General features: G+C 43.0%; 1 protein-coding gene across 5 annotated transcripts in view; it reads left to right on the forward strand.

Annotated features, from left to right (window-relative positions):
• The window catches only part of GRIP2 (glutamate receptor interacting protein 2), a 385,704-nt gene that overhangs the window by 182,446 nt on the left and 178,494 nt on the right, over positions 1–24,764 (forward strand). The window contains exon 1 of one of the 5 annotated variants that reach the window (XM_081183992.1): positions 10,875–10,959. The exons of the other annotated variants lie outside the window; for them this stretch is intronic. Within the exon in view, the coding sequence (XP_081040118.1) occupies positions 10,905–10,959 (55 nt within the window). The 5' untranslated portion in view covers positions 10,875–10,904. Of the gene's footprint in view, positions 1–10,874; positions 10,960–24,764 lie in introns of those variants that run through there. 5 annotated transcript variants of the gene reach the window in all.

The following is a 24,764-nucleotide window of genomic DNA, read 5'->3' on the forward strand; positions in this document are numbered from 1 at the left end:
TTGCTCTAAGTGTGATTGATCCTAGCCAATCAAGGATCTTGTAGTGGATTGGTCTTCAACTGGTGGGTCAGAACCCACTAGTTGGTCACAGCCTGATCTGAGTACTACCACCACGCAAATATATATGGTAAAAGATTAAGAAATGGGTCCCCAAATGCAGGTCTGGATTAAAAGTGGATCCTGGGTCTGAAAAGGTTGCAGAGATCTGAGGTAGTGAATGTGATCATCGTAATGCCATGTAGCCCATCTGCAATATCACTGAAGGCAAACCAAGTCAATATGAAGTGAGGGCAATGGTTCCTGAACAGGTGAACAATTTTGAAGCAATTACCAACAAATTGTGGAAGGATTCTCCCCCCCCCCCCGCTTTTTCCCCTTTCCATGAAATAATTTTTTTTTGAGCCCCAATTTCAGCAAATATATTGCAACTGAGAGAGATCAAGGCAGTTCCGTTAGTGGAGCAGCTGCTAAGGGAAAGAGGAAAACTGCAAGAAAGAAAACAGATCAGAGAACCAACGTATTCCATGAAGATAGATGCACGCAACATGGTTTTTTTTTTCCCCACTTGAATGTCTGTACTGTGAATTTTCTTTTTAAAGAGTTGGATTCATGTGTTTGTGTCACAAAATGTTAGCTGAACCAGAAAAAGTTGGCTGTATCAGCTCTTCCAAAATGATTTCCCTTGTGGCCAATGGAAAGAGAAAACATTTCCTTAACAAATCCTGGCGCTCTTTCCAAAGCCCAAACCACTTAGCTCTCCCTCTTGAGATGTTTGAGCACTAGGTTATTTACAGGTCCTTGTGGGGCTACTACTCCCATGCCCACAGCCGCTGCTGTTGCCAAGAACAAATGGCAAGCGCCTGCTAGGGAACACAGGGATTTGAAAGCTCACTGCCACCTGCAGTATTGGCAGCTTCTGCACAAGAAATAACAATTGTACCAACAAAGCTGTTGATCCAACACAGGCTGTCATAGCACAGGGCAGATTTTGTTTTGAAAATATTCTCCAGCTTTATATTTCCCGCAGTGCAACTCTTCAGGTTGTACCCTACATAGTGGCAGGGAATAATCATCACATGCCACCGCCAGATGAAATACAGCAGGATTTTTTATTGTCTTTGATTAAAGCTAGTATTTGCTAGAAGAGCACAACAGTTTGATCCTTAGCAGTTTCCTTACTGAGTTGAAAGATCTCCTTTTCGGATCATTACTGTTGCACCATGTTGTTGAGGAAGGATTGGCCTTCTTTGCTAACCACACCGCATCCCCAAGCACCTTCTTCTACGTGCTCCTGAAATTATTTCCAAAGATAGAAAAAGGCACTTCATAAAATTCAGCAGCTTGCCACAAGAACAATATAAATCTCAATGAGAGCCAAGTATATAAATGAATAACATGCAAACCTGTGGCATAGCACTTGCTTGCCAAGTGGGAAGTTTAAAAGGCTTTCCCCAGTTAAACACAGAAGCAATTGCTGGCTTTGGTTCACTGCAGGGAACAGAGAACAAGAGCGTCAATAATACTTCAAGCAGTTTAAATGAGCACTAGGAAGCAATGCTGTAAGACGTTCCCCCACCTTCCGCCTCCATATATATCGCAAGACAAAAGAAACTTAGTTTTCAATACTGCCAGTTTGCTTGGCAAAGCATGGAGATAGTCTATGCATGGCAGATGCCTCCTGAGAATGACACCTACCCAGGCCCTTGAGCTCATTGGTCACCTGGGCTTAATTGGCAGGGGGGGGCAGTTTCCATTGGAAAAATAATGTGGAGATTGACTCTCCACTGTTCCCTGACAGCCGCTTTGAAGAGGAATTTAATGGAGAGTTTAAGATTTGCAATCTCTCATGTGTCTTATCATTAAAGACATAACACATTATTCTGCACAGTGCTGTTAATATCAGTTAGTTACAAGTTAGTTACAAGTGTTTGCACAGTATAACAGCTACTTCAAAATAGACACGTTTTAAGAAGGATATTGACAAACTGGAGGAGGAGGGCAACCAGTATGATCAAGGGTCTGGAAACCAAGCCTTATGGTGAACGGTTGAGGGAGATGGGTAGGTTTACCCTGGAAAAAAAGGAGACTGAGAGGAGATATGATAGCCATCTTCAAATATCTCGAGGGCTGTCATGTGGAAGATGGAGCAAGCTTCTTTTCTCCTGCTCTGGGGGGTAGGGCTCAAAGCAATGGCTTCAAATTACAAGAAAGGAGATTCTGACTAAACATCAAGAAAACCTTTCTGACAGTAAGAGCTCCCTTGGGAATTGGTGGACTCTCTTTCCTTGGAGGCTTCTAAGCAGAAGTTGGATGGCCATCAGTCATGGATGCTTTAGCTGAGATTCCTGCATTGCAGGGGGCTGGATTAGATGACCCTTTGGGTCCCTTTCAACTCTACAATTCTATGTTTCTATGCGCCGTATAAATTAAACATGCAGTAAGGCACTGTAGGTGCATCTGACTTGAAGGGGGAAATATCTTCCCATTCCTTCTAAAAATAGCAAATCTGTCTGACCCAGATTATGCAAGTATAGCACATGAAACAATCTCCCTTCCATTCTTCCATTGTACTCCGGTACCAGGCTCCCGTCAGTCTTGCCTTGGAGCTTCAGAAGCAAGGAGTTTCAAACCACAGAGAGAAAAATATTCCATTCATAACATTTCTTTAATGTTTTAAATCAAAGAATCATGGCTTTTCTATATTTAGATGCCTCTACCAATGACAGCCTTAACTCTTCTCTATATCCAGTGAGTTACTACGGAAAGGGTTGCAGGCATATCTGACCTGATTCCATTTTTGACTCTTTCATTTCCTCACAACTAGAGATGGGGGAAAAATTCATTCCAGTTTGCATTTAAAGGCCGGCCAACTGAATTCATACTTTCTGAAACAATATGTGAATGGAAACACAGCCATCCTTCAAAATTCACCCTTCTCTGAATTTTGCAATGCAGTTCTCTAGTAATGTGTATAGAATGCATATACAAGGCTAATGTGTGCATAATAATACATACATTTGTTTTATCATGTTTTTAATACAGTCGTATATTGGAAGTCAAACAGAATCTGTTCCAAAACATTCGGAAACCAAATCATGCCCACACCAGACGTTTGACTTCCAAAAATAGTTTGCAAACTGGAACAGTCACTGTTTGCGGCATTCGGGAGTCAAAACGTTCAAGAACTAAGCTGTTCAAAAACCAAGGTACGATTGTATTCTGTTGGGAATCGCCCAGAGTGGCTGGGGAAACCCAGCCAGATGGGCAGGGTATAAATAATAATAAGAATTATTTATTATTATTTACAAATATGCATTATATTTGCAAAAATGTATATATTCATGAAAACTACATAAAAGGGGGTCTATTGAGGGAAATGTCCTGATGAATTTTCATGAGGATTAAAAACGAAACATGGCAGAGTGTTGTAGAAATGTGGAGAACTGAAGCAGAGATTGGGGAAATGAAAAACTGAGAGAAACTAGAATTAAAGTTTGTCCATCCCTGTTTACAATTCTATTTAATTTGGGTTGAAGGTGACTCATTTACCTGCATGTGGTGCTGACTGTGATATTTTTATTTTACTGTTCAATTTCAGTAACGTTGCGTCAATAGCAGTCAGAGCAGTCTTCAGTCCTGTTCAGTTTGTCACATTGACACATTCTCCCTAGGTGTGAGCTTGCCAACCCACACATGCATGGAGTAATGAGCTCCTGTTTGTGAGGTAAACACCATTCATCCCTTCACTTAATATCTTCCCCAGGCACAATTTTGCTAACATATGGCTCTGTTAATACAATCTGAAAGTGGAAAATACAAACAGGCAGCTATTAGGAATAATACATGAGGGTGGCATGACCACAGTCTGGGAAAGTCGTTTGTTCTCCATTGTAGCAATGGAGGACCTCTTGCCTTGCCTTCCACAACAAATTGGCAGTGAATGCAAACAGCAATAATGCAGGTGGAAGATAAGGCTTGCTTCAGGAAGCTCAGCTGTTTCCTTGGAAAGAGCCGCTGAGTCTTGTACATGGATTTGTGGATTGAGCAAACATACTGTACCATTTAATTATTAAAGGAGAGCAACACCGTCGTCTGCCGCTTTCTCAGAATAGCAGCATGCATTTTTCAAGCTGAATTCACAGCGTTGCTTTCTACCTCATAAGCTCCTTTGCCTCACATGGAAAGGCCTTTAATATCACGACCCATGTAATGGGCTGTTTAACGAATGGTCCTGTGAAGGGTGCCTTAGAGATGGGTGTGCTCTGATTTTGTTAGATAGATTAAACTACACATTCAGATATCTCTCTGGTGTTTAGTTTCAAAATGCCTTGACTGCCCTGCATTTGAGAAGAGATGAAGGAGTCATAGAACTTATAAAGACATGTTTAGATGACATTGGACATCTCTAGACTGATGTGTGCACTATATGTTTTGAAATGGTTTAAGTGAAGAAATTGAATGACTATAGTAGTAGTTGACAAGGTGAAGAGGGGATTTAACAGGATTTAAAAGTGCGACATAATTTGCAGATAGCTACTTCAGAGCTTTCTCATAATCTGTTGAGTTTCATTCATATATCGAACGAAGATAAGTGTCCAAATAATAATGCCCAATATATATTGCTGAATATGGATTATGATCCCATTGAATTTCTCTGTGCTGCAAATGGATGTGCACATTCTTCTTTTCATCGTTACTTTACTTCCTCCACCTTGTTGGAAACATTTCAAACACCAGCCCTGATGAATGAAAATGGATCTTCTTGCAAAATTGTGTTTTAATATACTTCATTCAATTGCTGCCCTATTGTGCGTACAAAGGCAGCTCTTTCTTTAAATGAACTATGAAAGGGATGCATATGCGCCTTGAGGCGAGGCCTATTATTGTGTCATTTCATGACAACGTTCTGGGGACTATGTGATCTCTCCTCTTTTTTTGTAGGGAATAGCCTTCCAGCATGGGAAAGAGTTTCTGGTTTAATAGCAGAGAGCTTGTGAAATTCTAGGTCATTTCCAAGCTTTATGGCACATATTCTGCTTATGACTTGGGAGTTTTGATGAGAGTCTGACCCTCTTTAGTAACTGTTGTAAAATAAAAGTGGAGTGTGAATATGTAAACAGGAGACTGCATTCCTTTACTTTGGAAATCATATTCAGGGCACATTGTAAAATAATTGTGAGTAATCACAGATGTCTGAAAGGCAAATTTATAAAATGTATGTATTTCATTCCGCATGGTCTTCTTAAAATCAATTAAAATATAACACTGAAGTAACGCTGAGGCTGTAAACTTGGGTCCGCTTACTTCTGCAAAAATCTATTGATTTCCTTTAGTAAAGCTTTAGTCTGAATAATTGTGTTTGGGAATGAGGCCTTGATCAAATAGACCATACAGCAGCCGTTTACGCCCTATAACCCACAGGGGAGCATTTAGGTGTGCCTTTGATAGACATTCTTGGGAAATGAGAAAGATATAAAGGATACAGCTGAAACAACTAAAGAGTGGCTTGGATGCTAAGAGGGTCAGCCAGATGCTGTTTTGTGTTGTGCTAAATGTAGAGCACTTTAAAAAGAGGTGATAAAAATATAATGTGGAAGCCATAGGTCAGTGGTAGAATACATGCATTGCATGCAGAAAGCCACCTGTTCCTGGCATCTTCAATAGACAAAACAATTTGAGAAAGCCCCTTGGTTGAGGCCCGGAAGAGCTTTTAGCAGTCGCAGAAAATAGTATTGAAGGAGTGGGCAGATCATATTGTCCATAGTGCAATACAATGGTTTGGATTGTAATTAATGGTAGAACTCAAAGTCACCCATGACCTTTCAGCCAATGTCTCACTCCTGGTCTGCAGCGTGACTTGGGCTGATAGGTAATACAAGAAGCATTGGCTCCATTTTGATTGTTTGTTTGTGCTTCGAAGGCAAGGGGAAAGAAGCAGATTCTATGGTATTTATTTTTTAGGTGAATTGCCTGCTCTGTCCTGTGGGTTTGCAGCAACGTTTTTCCCCAAACACAAACATTTCTGTGCCCGTCTCAGAAGATGCATGCTAAAGCTTATCTCTCAACTGTCCCAGTAAAACTCAGGCATCCCCATATTTTGTGAGCACAGTGCCCATTTTGGGTGCCACGATCTCACCCCGAACAAAGTGTGAGAGCATGGACCTTTAATAAATGCGTCTTTTGAGGCCACAGTCTTGTACGGGTCAAGTGACTTGTGTGGGAAGGTGGCCCCGGAAGACACTTGTGGGTACAAAAAGGTGGGTACAAAACCAGAGTACAGTGGTACCTCGGGTTAAGAACTTAATTCATTCCAGAGGTCTGTTCTTAACCTGAAACTGTTCTTAACCTGAAGCACCACTTTAGCTAATGGGGCCTCCCACTGCCACTGCGCCATCAGCGCGCTATTTCTGTTCTCATCCAGAAGCAAAGTTCTTAACCTGAGGTACTATTTCTGGGTTAGAAATAGTCTAACCTGAAGCGTCTGTAACCTGAAGCGTCTGTAACCTGAGGTACCACTGTACTGTATTCAGAGTGCTTCCAATAAAGGAACAACAACAAAATCAGCAGAGGACAGTGGAAACCATTGCATAAGGCAATTGTTATTAGGACGGGTGAGACTGTATGTTCTTGTGAGCACTGGCTTCAGCGGCGGTGAGGTTACCTTGGACAGCTTCATGCAAGGCTCAGGCTGGAGACTTCATTAGAGCAGAACTCAGACCTTGCTTCAACTGCACTCATCCTTAAAGGTAAAGGGACCCCTGACCATTAGGTCCAGTCATGACCGACTCTGGGGTTGCGGCGCTCATCTCGCTTTACTGGCCGCTTTAGGGAGCCGGCGTACAGCTTCCGGGTCATGTGGCCAGCATGACTAAGCCACTTCTGGCGAACCAGAACAGCGCATGGAAATGCCGTTTACCTTCCCACTATTTATCTACTTGCACTTTGACGTGCTTTTGAACTGCTAGGTTGGGAGGAGCAGAGACTGAGCAACGGGAGCTCACCCCATCGCGGGGATTCAAACCACCAACCTTCTAATCAGCAAGCCCTAGGCTCTGTGGTTTAACCCACAGTGCCACCTGCTTCCCAGCACTCATCCTTAGACTAGCCTTAAATAGCAGATTCAGCACTGCCTTGTAGCTAGCTTCTCTGAGAGGCGCCTCTTCACTGAAAGGGCCCCAGCCTGTGTTAGCAGTCATTGACTCAGGCGAAGAGGGGGCTCCAGTAAGGTTTCTGAGTCAGAAGCAAAGCATCCTTAGACCAGAGGCCCAAGGCCCAACAGGCTCCCTGCAGAAGTTCTCCCAGATAGTTAGGTGCTACTAAGGTGGGACCTGAGGTCCCTCACCTTCTTTAAATCCATAGCATCATCCCCTGAAGAAGGGAAGTCATAAGTCAAACCCTTGGGGCAGGACAGCCAATTAGAACTAGCCATTTTGAAATAAAGTAAATTAATCCGGGCAGTTGTGCCAACATAAGTAGAATTCATCATGACATTTGCCACATATGTATTCCTGATTCTAATGACCAGGAAAATAAATCGCTTTTTGTTTTGTTCCCATGCTATCTTTACCAATAAATGGGATGGTGTGGAGTTTTAGTGGAGCTCCAATGTTTTTTGATCTGAATAATATAATTGAATAATAATCTAAAATTCACTTTTCTTTTTCCTGGAACCACAATGGCTTATACTGTATGATTCACAGGAGCGCCTCACTATAGAAGTGATATTACAGCTCTTTCTAAATGTAGCTGTTGAAATGTTATCTCTTACAAAGGGGAAGCCCAGATCTACGCTCTATTTGCATCACATTTCATATCTAAAAATAGGAGCTAAGTGTGTCCCGTAGGGCTTGTAACGCGTCTTCCTCTTCTTAGTGAGAAGGGAGTAGCTGCAAGTTTGAATGAGAGCCAAATGGTCACTGAATCCTGAAATCGGTGAGTTGAAAGGAACCCTGACATCTTGTACTCCTTCCCCTAAACCAGTGCTCTCCAGATGTTTCGGACTATATCTCCCCATTAGCCAATGGTCATTGTGTTGTATCCAAATAATCTGGAAGGCAACAGGATGGGGAAAGCTACCCTAGGCTAATCCTGTGTTGCAAGGCAGAACCATCCATCCACTTATCAACTTAGCTTGGAGTAGAGGTCTGGACAGCCTACAGTTGTGGTGCTGTAGCTCAGGCTTCCTCAACCTCGCCCCCCCCCAGATGTTTTTGGCCTACAACTCCCATGATCTCTAGCTAGCAGGACCATTGGTCAGGGATGCTGGAAATTGTAGTCTCAAAACATCTGGAGGGCTGAGGTTGAGGAAGCCTGCTCTAGCTCATGGGTAGGCAAACTAAGGCCCGGGGGCCAGATCCGGCCCAATCACCTTCTAAATCCAGCCTGCGGACAATCCGGGAATCAGTGTGTTTTTACATGAGTAGAATGTGTCCTTTTATTTAAAATGCATTGCTGGGTCATTTGTGGGGCATAGGAATTTGTTCTTCTTCTTTTCAAAATATAGTCCGGCCCCTCACATGGTCTGAGGGACAGTGGACCGGCCTCCTGCTGAAAAAGTTTGCTGACCCCTGCTCTAGCTCTTCATTTGCTGCATTAAACAGAGGGTAGAGCTAGATGGCTTACAAGACACACGTCTGTCCAACTCTATGATTCTGGCCCTTGGCTGCTCCAAGGGCAGATCAGATATTACACCCCCAAGTGGAGGAAGGCAATAATAAGTTCAGCAAAATGGAGCCTTGCCAAATGGATGCAATTTGTGACACTTGTATGTCATGCCCATCATGTAAAGCATACCAATAACAGTACTGTACATCCCTGGAAGGGACTGTGAGTTAATTTATGGGCTTGCAGATGTTTTGCCTGCTGTACAGAAGGCCACCATGTGCAAGAGTTATTTTTTGTTTGGATTTTTTTTATAGCCTTGGGCCACGTGTATGTGAATTTTAAATTAGTCCTTACATGCCATCTTTCAAATTAAACATTCACAAATATTTCTTTAACATTTCCTTAACCCTTTGAGTTTGGGTGGCAGGACCCTGCTGTTTCATAAGTCTCACCCTTGGATTCACTTCTTCAAAGGCCTCTAGTTTATAAATAGAAGTGACAATAATTCAGTGCCTGCCAATAAGGATATCAGGATTTTATAATGTGACAGATACCTTAATTTAATGGCAGTGGGAACTGCTGGAGAGCCATGGTATATATTTACGGCCCATGTATAGAACCAGATTTTTGTGTCTGGCTAAGTCTGGGTAGCGTTGGCAATTTTACACTTCTTACATGTTTGTACACTGGATTGCGATGAATTCAGCTCATAGCTCTTTCATATTTTTGCCTTTTGCCAGCTACGCAGCGATGCTTCAGTCCACTTTTAGCTAGTCAGCAATGTTATCCTGTTCTGAAAAAGTGGGGCACAGAGCTGTTAAGAATGACTGGCTGATGGATAAACTAACTTTACAAAACGATTTACACCACTGGGGCTGCAGAAAAATGTCCTTTCATTTTTTATTGAGACTGAGGGTTTTGAGATGGTTTGATCTCTCCTTGAAAGTACTACATGAGATTCACCCCTGATGAAGCATAATCATGTTTTAAACACTTTGGGCAAGTAAATTGGCTTCTGGCCACCTTGGAGATATTCTCATATTTTGTTCTGACCCTTGCTTCCTCTGCTGCCAGCTTGATCTCTGGCCAACTGGATTTGCAAGTTTTCAGCAAATCCCAAAAAGTGTGACCAGGTCTCCTAGCTGGTTAATTATTGGAGAATCACTGTTTCATTTTGCCGGTTTATAGTGATCTGACTTGGTCTTCACCATTTGGCTGCCTTAGGCAAGTCCCATCCTGAGCCATTGTCTCTTATCTAGGGCAGAGTTGCACAGTTACGTTTTATGACATCACATGGTAATTTCGACCCATGAAGGGTATTATAAAGTGAGCCCCTACTGCCAGCTGAAACTACAGAAACATTTTATAGATGGGCTGCTTATCTCTCTTACTCCTTACTCTTCACCAGCTGATGGGCAGAGCAACCCAAACACCAAGCTTGTTGAGCTACACCCATCTCTCCTGATAAACTGGTTGTGTGTGCTGGGGCTGATGGGAATTGTAGTCCAAAACATCTGCAGGGCACCAGGTTGAGCAAGACTGATTTAAATAATTCATTGTTATTCCCCCTTAACCCCATGGCAAAACTGTGAGACATAACCTTCATATTTCTCGGATCAAATCCTCACATCTTCAGGTGCCTTGTTTGCAGTGGCTTTTATCATACACGTTCTCAGTCATATTCAACTAAGTTTTACTCAGAGTAGATCTACTGAACTTAATGGTCTTAACATAGCCATGTTTATCGATTTCAGTGGGTCTACTCTCAACAAAACTTAGTCAAATGCCCCCCCTTTTCCTTATTTGCTGAGAACTTTACAGTGAAATGGAGAGCTCTTTCCTGTATTTCAAAGTGTTGCTTTTATAGGGAGACGCATGTGGATAAAAATAACCGTAGAGTTGCTAATGACTATGTTAATATCTTAGACTCTAGGACTTAGAAAGGATTCTTAGAATGATAGGGTGTCTGCGATATATATATAACTAATTTGAGGGTCAGAGACAGAAATGTGGAGTAGCGATTTCTCATTCACCTAGCCTGAGTGGCACAAATAACAGCTAAACACAATTCTGAGGAATTCTTGAGAAGGGGGAATGTTCCCCGTCTCCCTTCCCCTCTTCCCAGCTCCTTCCCTCTCACTCCTTTCTGCCAGAACATGAAGCACAACTCCATTTCACAGTAATCATAAATTAATTTAAAGCCAGCAGCCCCTCACGGAGCCAGGCAGAGGTGTTGAGGGAGAAGCTATACAGAGAGAGCTATGTGAGGCAGGCATTGGGAAGACTGCGATCCAGGGAAGATGTTTGCTGTTTCCCTGAAGTGCCGGCTTGGCATGGTGAGACGCCGGAACAAAGGTACTGCCGGGGTCCTGGCGGGGGCAGGGGGGGGGCTTAGGGTAGCATCTTTCTCAGAGACATTCTCTAAAGGGGAGGCAAGCAGAAAGGTGGAGCTTTTTCTAGTTTAGATGCTTTACTTTTGGGTTGGCCAGACAAGAGGAAAACTAGGCTGCATACCTTCAGGCTGCTGTGTGTTTGGGGATGGGGGGAGGGGAAGCTCATTTCCCCCACCCTCGTGATAATGCAATTATGGGGGAGGGCTTTTTGGAACTTTTCAAGCCCCCCCCCCTTAATTGCCAGCTGCCGATGCATAAGCTGTAATGAAAGATTTCCATACATCTCTACTTGAAATTTCCTACAGAAAGGTTCTTAGCGCACCTTGCTGGGTGCGGGATGGACAGTTCCATCCTTTATTTCACAAGATCGCAAAGTTGTTTGACAATTGTGTTCTTGGAAGGTTGGGCTGAGAGAAGAGAGACTGCAGGGTGGGAGTGGGGGTGAAGATGAATCACAGGTTACAGGGGAGATGGTTCCAGTAATCATAGGATAAATCTATTGCGAGGCTGAAACCCATTAATAAAGTCAAAGAATTATTGGCACAAATTCACTTCCCATCACCTACAGCATCCCACTACACAAAATTAATCAAGTTTTATCCATGGAGTGCAAGACTGCCAGTGCTGGTTGCAGAGCTTTTAATTTCAAAAGTATTTGGGTGGCGGGGGGGGGGGGAGGAGAGAGAGAGACTGATTTCAGAACTTTACTGCTGTGGCAAAGCTCTCTCCCCTCCTTTTGTTTTCTTCTGATATGATTCTTGTGTACTCTTGTGCTGACCCTTGATCGGTGGGGTTGTGATGAAAGGGGAGCACTGCAGAATGCAAAATGTAATAAAATGGAGAGAGAAAACGAATGTAAAAAATTGGATTTGTTTAGCAATGTGAGACATTAATGTGATCCCCAGTACCAGGCATATCTAAGTGTATGTTATTCATTGCTAGGGATGGAGCAGAAAATGGATTCAGTTTGCTTTTAAAGGGGAACCCACCTAATTCGCACTTTTTGGAAAAAAATAATAATATGTGAACTGTAGAGCTATCTTTTAAAATCCATACTTCTCTGAATTTTGCAACACAGTTCCAAAGCAGAGTAATACAAAAATACTGTACAAGGGGGTTAAGTGTGTGTAAAAATGGACATATTTGTTAGAATATCATGCAAAGGTGCATTATATTAGGGAATATTGCTTTGCAAAAATAAGTTAGGCAAAATTGCACACAGCAACACACACACACGTATATATAGGAAAAAATTGCACAAAAATGCTGATGAATTTTCATGATGACTTTTAAAAAATGTAAACTGATGTGGAAATGTGGAGAACTGAACTTCAGATTGGAAAAATGGAAAACAGAGGGGAAACAAAAATTGGCATAACATATAGGTATAGAAAGGACTAAAGCACACACACAAAAAAGTTATGGACCTTTTATAGAATAATGATTGTCACAGTCTAGATGTAGGTTGGGTATTACTGATTTTCTTAAAGAAACAAGCTCAGCTTCTTTTGCTTGGGTATGTCAAGCCTTCATGCTTGATGGAGACAGCTTGGATACTGCTTGAAACTCATTCAGAAGAATACCAAGCTCCGAACTTCAATAGGATAAAGAGAGTCTGATATCAGCTCTGCATGTTAAGACTCAAGCATGTTTATGTTTCTAAAGTGAAAATTGTCCCAATTGTGTCTGGAACTTGTGTTTCCCAAGATGGTTTCTTCCATGGTCTTAAATGTATAGAAGCTACTTGTGGTGGCAGCTTAGTGGTGAGAGAAAGGCAATGTGCCCAAGTTCAAAGGCACTTTGAGACTTTCCGGATTCCAATCTTATTATTTCTGCTGGTAAAATTTTCAGTCCCACTCCCACTCATGGGGGCAGTAAATGGTGCACTTTTTGCCCTTCACAAAGTCCCAAGGAAAAAAATCCTTAGCTGAGAACAGCACAGGAGTCTGACGATGAGAACCACCAAACCTCCCCCTGAATTGAACAGCAGTAAAAGGATAATAGCTCAAACTGGGCCATTGATCACTGCATGCAAGTGAAGGCATTTTAGCATCATGCTTTGGAGTGGTGCTCCTTTGTATGTTTTCTGTCATTCCTGATGTACCCGTTAGGAAGAGAAAGGCAAGCCTGCTCTTTCGGTTCCAAATCTTATTCATTGTCTAACGCAAACATCTATCTCCCCTCTCCTCCCGCTCAGGATTCCTGCACTTCAAGGAAAGGATTTTAAATTAAAACACTTAAATTCTGGTTATCTTTTCCTGTACTACAATAACTGGAATATATTTGCAATCATTCTGCTAAAAGCAGTGGGACCTTTCATGGTTCACACACAGTTCCCTGCTCTATAGAAATTAGTTTTGATCTGAAGTGGGGAGAGGTAAATTCCATGAACATTCCTTACCTCTGTGAAACGTGCCCACCACACCTTTTACAATTTCCACTGTGAAACGGTGTGAAATTGTTCACACAGGGCTGAGCGTTAGGAGAGAAATTATATTGGTAATGGGGCTCATAAACCTCCCTGCAATTCAGCTGTACATATATGCCTTGTTGAGGAGAGATGAGGGTCAGATGGGGCTTGTCAACCTGGGAAGGTAGCTCATCTAGGAGAAGGAAAACTCTGCTCCTAAACCTCCACTGCCTTGCAAGATATCTTTGGGAGAAGAAAAGGCTAAGGAGTAAACCAGGAGTCAGCAAACTTTTTCAGCAGGGGGCTGGTCCACTGTCCCTCAGAAGTGTGGGGGGCCAGACTATATTTTGGAAAAAGAAAAAGAAAAAATTCCTATGCCCCATAAATAACCCAGAGATGCATTTTAAATAAAAGGACACATTCTACTCATGTAAAAACACGCTGATTCCCAGACCATCCGTGGGCCTGATTTAGAAGGCGATTGGGCCAGATCCGGCCCTCGGGCCTTAGTTTGCCTACCCATGGAGTAAACCCTACACAAATCCTGACGGAGTCTAAGGTTCCCCTACTTGTATCATATAATTTCCAGCAGCACATTTACTGATGCCAGTAAAAATCAACTTCTTTACTGTAGTGTGGGATCAGAAATCAGGTGACTGAAAATTGTTGGTTTGCATATGCATCCCCATGTATGTGGCAGGGAACCACTAAATGCATACAAAAATTGAAAACTTGTGCCTCTTAGATGAATGTGCAAATCTACTCAGATGGGTCTTAAAAATAAAATAAAATACAGTTTTCTGCATTATCTGAAAGAGTTTGCCTGGCTTTGTCTAATATATTTAACATTGATGTGGATCACCTACATTTATTAGTGACAGCTTTAAATATGGGCATTAATCCAGTGCTAAATTTTGCTACTTTGATCAAGGATTAAATTGAGCTAGAATTGGGTTTCAAATGAAGTGCTAGGAAGGGAGAAAGGATAACTATTATCCAACTTCTGCATATTTAGCAATCGGATACTCAATTAAATACTTGCAAAAAATTGTCATTATCACTATTTTTTATGAACTCCCTCTTCTCACAATCAAATGTTTCATTTAATGTGTGGCATTTGAGGCTGACAACTGAAGTGATCTGCAAGAACGCATGAAGTCTTCGGGGTTTTCTCCCCGATCCATAAATATCCTCTTCTTTACATACTTCCGCCCTTGGTATCTCTTGTGTTGTACAAGCCCGGAAGAGACATCTGTCAGTTGACATATAAAAAAAGCAAACCAAGAAGCCAATCATACGATGCTTCCAAGAACTAAATCTGTGCAACTAGGAAGAGAAACAAAGTTGTACAGAGGAATGTATATAAGCAAAAGAATCAAAATATATCTGCAATCCATCACAAGATGTTTGCAAATGTTTGTCACAGTCTAAAAAAACCAGACACTTGTGCATAAGGCGCCTTCAGTTTGGTTACACACGGCTGATGCACATAAAGCTGTGCATCCACATCGCAGTGCTATATGCCTCATTTCCCTCACTTCCCTCTACAGGCAAAACTGCCTTCTTGACCATTGGACCCACTATTGGTCGTGTCTGCTCAAACCACTGGAGCCTGAATTCGCATGCAGGGGAAGTCCCTAAGTCACTGAGGGTTTGAGACCCACTGACTACCCTCACCTGGTTTAGCTGGCCAGTCAAAGCTGTTTCCAGAGTGTGGCCGCTGTCGCATGCTGACAGCTTCTAGGAGCCACAGGTGAGAGCTGAGTGCAGGGTGGGGGCCAAAGGTGGACACACTACCCCAGAAGGAGCACAAAGTGTCCTCCACCAGAAGCACTACCCAGTGGCGTAGCGTGGGTTGTCAGCACCCGGGGCAAGGCAAGTAATTTGCGCCCCCTAACCCTAACCCCCAGATGTTGTGCCCGGTGCAGCCGGGGCCCCCTGCACCCCCCAAGCTACGCCACTGGCACTACCCCCAACACGCCACACACCCCTGCAAATATTAAAAAGTTTAGTTTAGCATCATTTAATCACCCTAGATGCAATTGCCACGATGTTCATAGAAAAGATAGTGCAGATAAGCAAAGTTCCCTGGGCTCATAAATAGAGCACACTTTCTACATGCACAAGGTCCCAGGTTCAATCCCTGACATCTCCCGTTAAAAGGATTAGGTGATCATTGATTATAGGAGATTTCTACTACTGCAAATTTATCTATCTCACACTGGTTCCATATGACATTCTTTTAAGTTTAAATTATTGTCTCACCTAATGTGACCTGAACACCAATCTCATTTGTTTTGTTTTTACTTATAGTACTCAATTTGCTCAAGTGAAAGAAATAAACAGGACGGGGTCCCTAAATTATTAACACAGTACATGTGTAAGCTTTAAAGCTACAAATGGATGCAAACTGAGAGGTGAGCAGACAAGCTTCCTGCAGCATTAGCATAGAGATCTGGGTTAGCCCTGCAGGAGCCAATGAATCACCAACACCTTGGTCAGAAGAAGCAGAGCATGCTAAGCGATGTGTGCATGTGTGTCTCCTCATTCTTACTGATGGGAAACACACACCCCCTCCAAAAATAAAATAAAAAATAAGCTGATGATTGGGGCTTGGACAGCAAAGGCACAGTACTTTGCCCGCATGGTTTCATCTCAGACTGCACAGGCAATAACATACAACTAAGATACTGCTTGATTGCAAACAAACAAAACACAACCATTGCAGCATCAAGTGGATGACAATTGGGTGGGCCTGCCCACCTGTCAAAATTGACCCATAAGGGGACAGATCCGGCTCCCCACCACTACTGTAAGGTACGGAACTCCTGTAATTAAGGGTAAAGACATGTCATGGACAAATCTCATTCCACTCAGCTGGGATCTCCATTTTTACCCACTGAGGGTCCTGTTTAATTAATAGCCATGGGTATTGGAACTTTTTGGTGTACCTTACCCACACCCCAAAAGAGCAATCAAGGAGGGAGCAGTCTCACCCCTATGTAAACACACTGAGGCCTGTTCAGATTACATTACTGACATTAGGACTGCGGATATAAGAAGGCATCCTTTTCAGTTCTACCCTGTATTTGTTACATGCACTACTTCTTTCATTCTGCTGCAGTTCGCCTTCTGCCCAAAACTGTGTTGCTCCTATTGCTGTTAACTGTGCTGAAATCACATAAATTTCAAAATTAATTACATAAGTTCCACTCTCATTATGTTATTCCACCCCATTCATTTCAATGCGAAGGAAACACAAAGCTAATAGGGGGGGGGGGGCTGTTACCATAATCAGTTACAGATTGTTTGGAACAGATTGATTTCTGTTCCAGACCTGGAACAAATGTGCAAATACCAGCAATTTCTGCTCTCGTTTCTGTTTTCATCAGAATTCCCCAGCATCCCTAGCTGCAACACACATTCTTAGTCCACTTGGAAATGTACTGGGGTGAGAAGAGATACATTTTTTTGCTCCTCTTAATTTCTTCCACCCACCATCTCCTCAGTTGCTGTTCAGCTGTCTTGAGGATATGGAAAAGTTCTTGGATGGCAACTCTTAAAGCAATGTATGGCAAGCCCTACTCCCAACTCATCTAGAGTATGGTTTGTAGACAGAAAACCACCTTATCCTTTTCCCAGTTTCCACAGAATGTTTTCACTATAGTAGCCTGTATCTACATGAAGTAGCCCATCACCATTACAAATCATTGCAGTATGAAGTATAATAATTAATTAATTAATTAATAATATTAATAATATTAATTTTTTATTATTTATACCCTGCCCATCTGGCTAGGTTTCCCCAGCCACTCTGGGTAGCTTACAGCATATATAAAAACATAGTAAAATATCAAGCATTAAAAACTTCCCGATATGGCCAGGTCTTCTAAAAGTTGTGCAGTTCTTCATCTCCTTGACATCTGAAGGGAGTCATTATTTTATAACGCACACACTATCGCCCATTAGATTATTCCTGAAAACTAATGCACACAACCCCACTAATTGCACTAGCTGCATTTTCTCTGCCTGACATGGGTTATTGATCAGTTCACCGTAAGAAGAATCTGAAGGTTTGCTTGTAGCAGAAACCTGAACTGTGGATTTAAGCATTAGACATCAGTAGGGATGCTACTGGGCGGCCTCTATAAATGCTGCTGTTGCTGCTCACAATAACAATATATTTACCTATAATGTTAGGTATGGCTGCAACAACAGCAGTGTATTTGCATGCAGCCTTAGGCATGGATGCAACTTGCAAGACTACACTTGGATTTATTTTAAAAATATATATAATGTCAGGCACTAACCTTATTTGCAACTGTCAGTTTTCACCAACAGAAAATGGCTGTATACATAAGCAGATCGGTTTTTACCTGTAGCAGACGATGTATGTTTGTTTCATGGTTATATGGTTGGCATCAGATTTATTTATACATAGAGCAGATCCATTGAAACCCATGGATTGTCATAATTAACTCCCATGGATTTCAGTGGGTCTGCTTTTAGTTTCACTAAGTCTAGACCCATGATCTAGAAGGTTGCATTGTAGTAAATGACATAGCAATGTCTATGGGAAACTCTCTGCTCACCTTCAGGTGAGTTCCTACCACACTGGGTGGGAGGGTGAGGAATTCCAACAACTAACTGCGCTGGGAGGCCCCATCATGGTTCCCAAAGGTAGACTTGAGTGGAAACCACATCCACGAGGTCTGCTGAGGAAGCCACATCTCCCAGCTTGCTCCCTGTTAGCTCATTGGAATGGCTAAGGAAGACGGCCCCTGCCAGGCTGTGGCTGCACAGGGCAGCAAGCCACTGCTCCCCAGCATGACACTGGAAAGCAGCAATTTATGGAAAGCAATGCAAAATCCAGGTGCCAGGTCACCTCCAACACACAATTAGACTGGGTTGTCAAAGAGAGCAGGAAGCAGGTTTCTGCTACTCCCATCTGGGCTGCTGCATATGGGACTTGGCCACTTCCTCATCTCACCTCCTTAGTGCTAAACAAGCATTTTATTCATTTATTACATTTATGTCCTGCCTTTCCCCCAAGGAGCTGCTGCTGGCATATGTGATTCCCTCCGCCCCTTCCCATTTTATCCTGCCTGAAAGCCAGGTTAGGCTGAAAGATAGTGACTGATCCACGGTGGCCCGCTAAGTTTCATGGCATAGCAGACATTGAACCTGGATTTCAAGATATTTTTGTGGTATTCTGAGAAGGCCGGGTGGTCTAAAACAGCACCCTTCTGATTTGGATTTTTGCCCTTGAAGTCTGCAGTACTGGCAAATTTCAAATACATTTTGATTAAGAGAATCTTTTGTCTAGGGAGTTAATGACTAGGTAGTACAAAGACCAAACAATTCTTTCCCAAGGACCCCCCCCCCCAAGGGCTATGTGCATTATGTTTCTCTTATATTATGGGTGGGAAAGGAAAATATGTCAATCTGAAGGGATGAAAAAGCATTTCAGGTCCACTTGCTCAATAGATCAAACTCCTTAAAGCTGAGCATTTTGCCATGCCTTGCTGTCTGTCTACAATTACCTGTTTTAAAAGGCCATGTTCCACATTTGAGCTTTGACAGGCTGAGGTTGGATTTCATCTCAATTCAAAGTTCTAGCTTTAGTGCTGAACTTTCTTCCTTTTGATTTCACAAATGATCCCGAGGGTTATTTTAACCTACTTTTTATGCTGTTATGTTTCGCAGATTAATTATAAGAAGCAGGCAACTTTTGAAATACTATATAAATCAGCATTTATTTGAATGACTTACCTTCTTAAAAAAAACAAAAAACCACTATAGGCACTCTCCAAGATTCCTTGACTATCTCCCAGTTAGGACTTGGCATTTGGTTTCTAAAAGCAGAACAATTTGGCTTGTGTGGAGCAATAGCACTGGCAGACACAAAAACTGTAATATTCATCATTGGGAATAATCAGAGCAAGGAGGGAAAAACTCGGGAAGTAAGATGTCAAGGGCAGATCGTTGCCACAGGGGCAGGTTGAAGACAGATTATAAAATCATAGAATCATAGAATCATAGAATCATAGAATTGGAAGAGACCACAAGGGCCATCGAGTCCAACCCCCTGCCAAGCAGGAAACACCATCAGAGCACTCCTGACATATGGTTGTCAAGCCTCTGCTTAAAGACCTCCAAAGTAGGAGACTCCACCACACTCCTTGGCAGCAAATTCCACTGTCGAACAGCTCTTACTGTCAGGAAGTTCTTCCTAATGTTTAGGTGGAATCTTCTTTCTTGTAGTTTGGATCCATTGCTCCGTGTCCGCTTCTCTGGAGCAGCAGAAAACAACCTTTCTCCCTCCTCTATGTGACATCCTTTTATATATTTGAACATGGCTATCATATCTCCCCTTAACCTCCTCTTCTCCAGGCTAAACATGCCCAGCTCCCTTAGCCGTTCCTCATAAGGCATCGTTTCCAGGCCTTTGACCAAATGGATGCCAGCAGGCTGGCTGAAGGTATAGAGGGAGGACCACCACCTCATTATAAATTGTACAGAGAAAACAGCCAATATTTGCATTACTCAGTAGTACCCAGTTGGCCCTGGACCATCACTTAACTTCCCAGGCCAGAATAATAGGACTCCTGGCTGAAATGGCCTATAGTTCTTTCCAACAACCAGCATAGATCCTAGTTGGAGCCTCACAGAATCGAACAGAAGAAACATTGTGGCTTAAGCCTTTAATTGGCATGCTCATAGACAAGAATTCTGCAGGTTCAGGCCAAAGCTGCGCCTCATGAAGCACACTCTTTCCCACAATGGTTCACTATATTCCTCTGGGACATGAAGGCAAGTGGCTCTCTACCTCTCTTGCCCCCAGCAACTAGAATTCAGGATTTGGATGGGGTATTTTTGTTCAGACCTGGCCATATACAGTGGTACCTCAGGTTAAGTACTTAATGCGTTCCGGAGGTCCATTCTTAACCTGAAACTGTACTTAACTTGAAGCACCACTTTAGCTAATGGGGCCTCCTGCTGCTGCCGCGTCACTGGAGCACAATTTCTGTTCTCATCCTGAAGCAAAGTTCTTAACCCGAGGTACTATTTCTGGGTTAGCGGAGTCTGTAACCTGAAGCATATGTAACCCGAGGTACCACTATATGTCTTTACCCTGGCCTTCGGTGTCTGAGATGTGTGTTTTCAGGGCCCATCCTTTTCCTGTGACTTTACTCTGTTTTAACTTTAATTCTGTATTTTAAATTGCTGTAACCCTAGGACCTGCTGGTGAAGGCTGTGTTATAAATTTAATACTACTAATAATAAAGCGTGTTCTCCCTAGCAGAGAGCACGTGTTGCGGTTGGGAACAGGCCACCCTCCAGTGACTAGGCAAATTTAGTTGAATCCCGACCATTTAAATGGTTAAACTGGGTTGCTGGGGTGTTTTGATTGTTGCCAATTCGGAGGAGGGGTCAGAGTCTATATATACAGGGGCCAGACGTTGGCACGGCCTCTTGGCCGTTTTGCATCGGATCACCCGCCCTCCCTCCCTTTAATAGGGGGGTTTTTTATTTAAGCTGATCGCTTGACCTTGCTATGCCTGTCATGGTGTCGTTCGCCTTGGTGCGGGGGCACGGTAGGAATTTTGCCATCTGGCTGATTGGCTGGTGCCATTTGGTTTTTGCCTACTGCGTAGCAAATCGTCACAACTTGTAAGGTTGGCGGTTAGGCACTGGTTAAATTGGTGCTTGGAGGGGTAAGTGCCTACCCCTCCAAATGATGCGAATGGGAATTCCGTTAAAGGAAATCCAGGGGCTTGCCATTCTTTCGTCCTTGTCCCCGGAGTCGGACTTGGGCCGTGCAAGCCCCACAGGAACATGAGGGTGAGAAGTAATGGTCTGGTGCCCAGCTTTATTTCTCACCCAATACTTGTTTCCCACGCTGGCTTCCGCTGGTATCCGGAAGGCCAGCTCTGTCCCTGAGGGCAAGGACAGATAGTCGGAACCAGTGCCTAAGCAACCACTCACATTTTTGTATTTGAATAAAGTTGTGGCCAAAATTATGCCAAAAACCTTAAACAAAAATTGATGTGTGAAGTGTGAATTATTGGGGGGCTACTGTGACTCAACACGCAAAAGCTGTAGTTGCTAACTTTTCGTTTCAGTCTGGCACACAGAGAAGACTTAGGTTGCTTTCAGATAGGCGTTTTCAAAAGACAGGCTTTTAGGAGATCTAGACAAGGACTGCCGCGTTGTCAACTTTGAGACCTAACAGAAGACTAAAGACTATCAGCTTCCAAGAGAGACTGTTGTACTCCATCACAGTGTCTCAACCTTCCCGCTCTGCCAGCAATATATCAAAGAGTAGACCTATATATTTCTTTTCAAACTAGCAGTGCTTTCTCACTCATTGATTCCAGAAGTTAAATGACTTCACTTCTGCACTTCTTGCATAGCTACTCAAGTGATGATGTTTCCTTTGCCCCCATAATGAACAGCAGGAACTGTTTCACTGAATAAGGATGAATGGAAGACAGAGTTGGTTACCTCCTAGGCCAATAAAATCTTCTGGATGTGTCCTAGTTTATTTGTATATGTCAGGGCTGGGCATGGACAATGGTCTGGAGAGAGCCAGGCGTCAAAAACTGGGGGAAAGGACCCAATAGGATAGGCGCTAGCTCCTAAGGGCCAAAGCACTTGGGGGGGAGGTTTTTTTAGGGGGCAGGCCCCCTCAATGTTCAGATGGTGTTTGGCTCCACCCCCTGGCTCCTTGCGATGCTGCACATACAATGTCAGGACGTTGCATCAGGTCCCCTCAATCCTCCTGAGAAGCTGGTGCCTCTACCCAAGAGGTAGCAGGATCAGAAAGCCAATCAGAACCCAGGACTGGAGAACAAGTCAAGACTCAGGATAAGACCAGAAATGTAAGAGATAATGGAGTTCAGGGAGCTCTTCTCACTCAGGCAAGGCTCAGCTGGAAAAGGAGGCCTTTATTTCTTCCTGTCCAGGAGAAGCTAATGGCTATCCTGGAACCCAATCAGATCTGGAAGATTCTGCTAGGAGAGGCTGCAGTTATGCAATTTCCAGCATGGGCCAGTGGTCAGTAGTTCTTGACCTTTCAAGCCCCTTAACAGATTGGGATCAGGTTATTTGAGGGACCACTTGCACATCTATAAACTTGCCCAGAGCATCAAATAGATTATGGAGCTCCTGCTAGTGTGCACACGGGTTAGATTCATCAGGTTGCAAAGGGGCATTTCTGCGGTGGCCTCATCCTTATGGAATGCCTTTCCACAGGAGGTCTGGCCTCTCACAAGGCATGCCTGTCTATTTCTAAATGGGCCTTAAAGACCCGGCGTTTCAGTGGTGGCTTTATATTTTACAGTTTACAATGCAACTTATTTTACAGTTACTGTCCACCAACCACATGAAACAGTCCAACTAACTTTTGCTCAGAACAGACCCATGGAAATTAATAGAGGCTAGCCACTCATGCTTCTTAATTTCAGTGAGACTTCTCTGATTGGGACTCGCAGTGAATTCAACCCAATGTTTTCCTAGTGATTCCCAGTGGAGATTGCAACAGGCTTGGCCTTAGGACATCAAACAACACCACAGTTCACAAGTATGCTATAGCCACATGTAATGGTGTGGCAGGAGAAGATGTCCTCAGATTCTCCCTTTGTCCTTCCCCTGAATGGAAGAGTATCATCTTCTAAAAGTGCATGCTTGCAGGATAGACCTTTGCAGTTTTATGGTGGATCGATTTGATGCATTTCTTAAAGAGTTCTGGGACCAAGGAAATCTGTCCCCACTCTGCCACAAAGTTTGTTAGTCACCTTGGTCCCAACATCACCTCTTAGGCTTCTCTACCTCACTGGCTTATTGTGATGGTGAAGGGAAGAAATTATATACACCACCCTGAGCTTTTGTAGGAAGGATAGGGTGGAAATAAAATAGCTTATGGGGAACCCAGTCTGGAGGACATACCTTCCCTGAAGGGTATTGAAATTGAGCAAATTAACCGCTTTTTAAAGAAGAGCTTAAAAAGGTCTTTTTGCACTGAGTTTTCCAAAACTGGAAGGAGCTTTTCTCCTCCTTGCTTACCGGGCAAGTCCCACTCAGTGCATGGGCTCTGCGATGCTCTTGCAAGATGTCAGATGACCATGCAATAGCTCCTAAGAGCATTCCAGAGCCCGCACACTGAGTGGGACTTGCCTGGTAAGCAAGGAAAAGATCATATTGTACATAATGAGGACCCTACCACCTAAGCAGACTATTCAGAACTATTACTGGGAGCCACAATATTTTCTTTTGATGAGTTTACTCCAGAAAGGAAAAGCAGAGCGAATGAATTTCTTTTTATTCCTTTGATCTGAAGTTGATAATTGTAAGCATCCATAAACATGAGAAAACTGTAGAATACCACTTATTTAAAGATGGATGTTATGAATGTGTTTTCTTTTGCAAAGCAAAACCTCCATTTGCTGTAACAACAGAAATGTTAACATTCTTTTTTTAAAAAAAGAAAAAGAAATCCTGCTTCTGCCTTTTGAGGATTTTCTTAGTACTTTTCTTAATATCTTGAAAACAACCTTAGTTTCTTCTCTTGAAATCAGGCCAAGATGAGAATAAGCCGCTTTGACCTGAGAAACTCTTATGATTTTGCAGTCTTGCTGATTTCTGGAAGCAGAAAAATTAGGGAGCAGCAGAGACAGGCAGAGCGTTTATCCTAAGTAACACAATGGTGTATCAAATGTATTGGTTTCTGTAGAGTTACAAATTAACTAGTTATTTATAAATTAATTGATATATATTAGTGTCCTGACTCCCATTCCAACTGTCACAAGACCACAACAGGTTCATTAAAAGAAAATCTAGAGTTTACTAAAACAAAAATAATCTCTAATTACATACCCTATGGCTAGTATCCTAGTGTCCTCTGTATGATCCCAGTACACATTTCTTGCTACCTTTGTCTTCAAGGCATACATAAACTTTTCATGTCGTAGGAATCCCACCTTGAACTGATTATAGGTTAGCTACCTGTAGATAAAGTCTTGGTCTACCTGCCCCTTGCCCCATCACAGGCAACAGGATCCTTTCAATTTTCCACCTTCGGAGAAGAGATGTGTCATCTCCCATATACACAATGGAGTCCTCTCTGCTCAATTTAGCTGCAGAGTAGGACAAGCCAACCTAGCAGTTCGAAAGCACATCAAAGTGCAAGTAGATAAATAGATTCCACTCCAGCAGGAAGGTAAATGGCGTTTCCGTGCACTGCTCTGGTTCGCCAGAAGCGGCTTAGTCATGCTGGCCACATGACCCAGAAGCTGTATGCTGGCTCCCTCGGCCAATAAAGCGAGATGAGCGTTGCAACCCCAGAGTGGTCCGCA

The sequence above is a fragment of the Podarcis bocagei genome (genome assembly GCF_964188305.1).
Source record: "Podarcis bocagei genome assembly, chromosome: 2".
Lineage (NCBI taxonomy): Eukaryota > Metazoa > Chordata > Lepidosauria > Squamata > Lacertidae > Podarcis > Podarcis bocagei.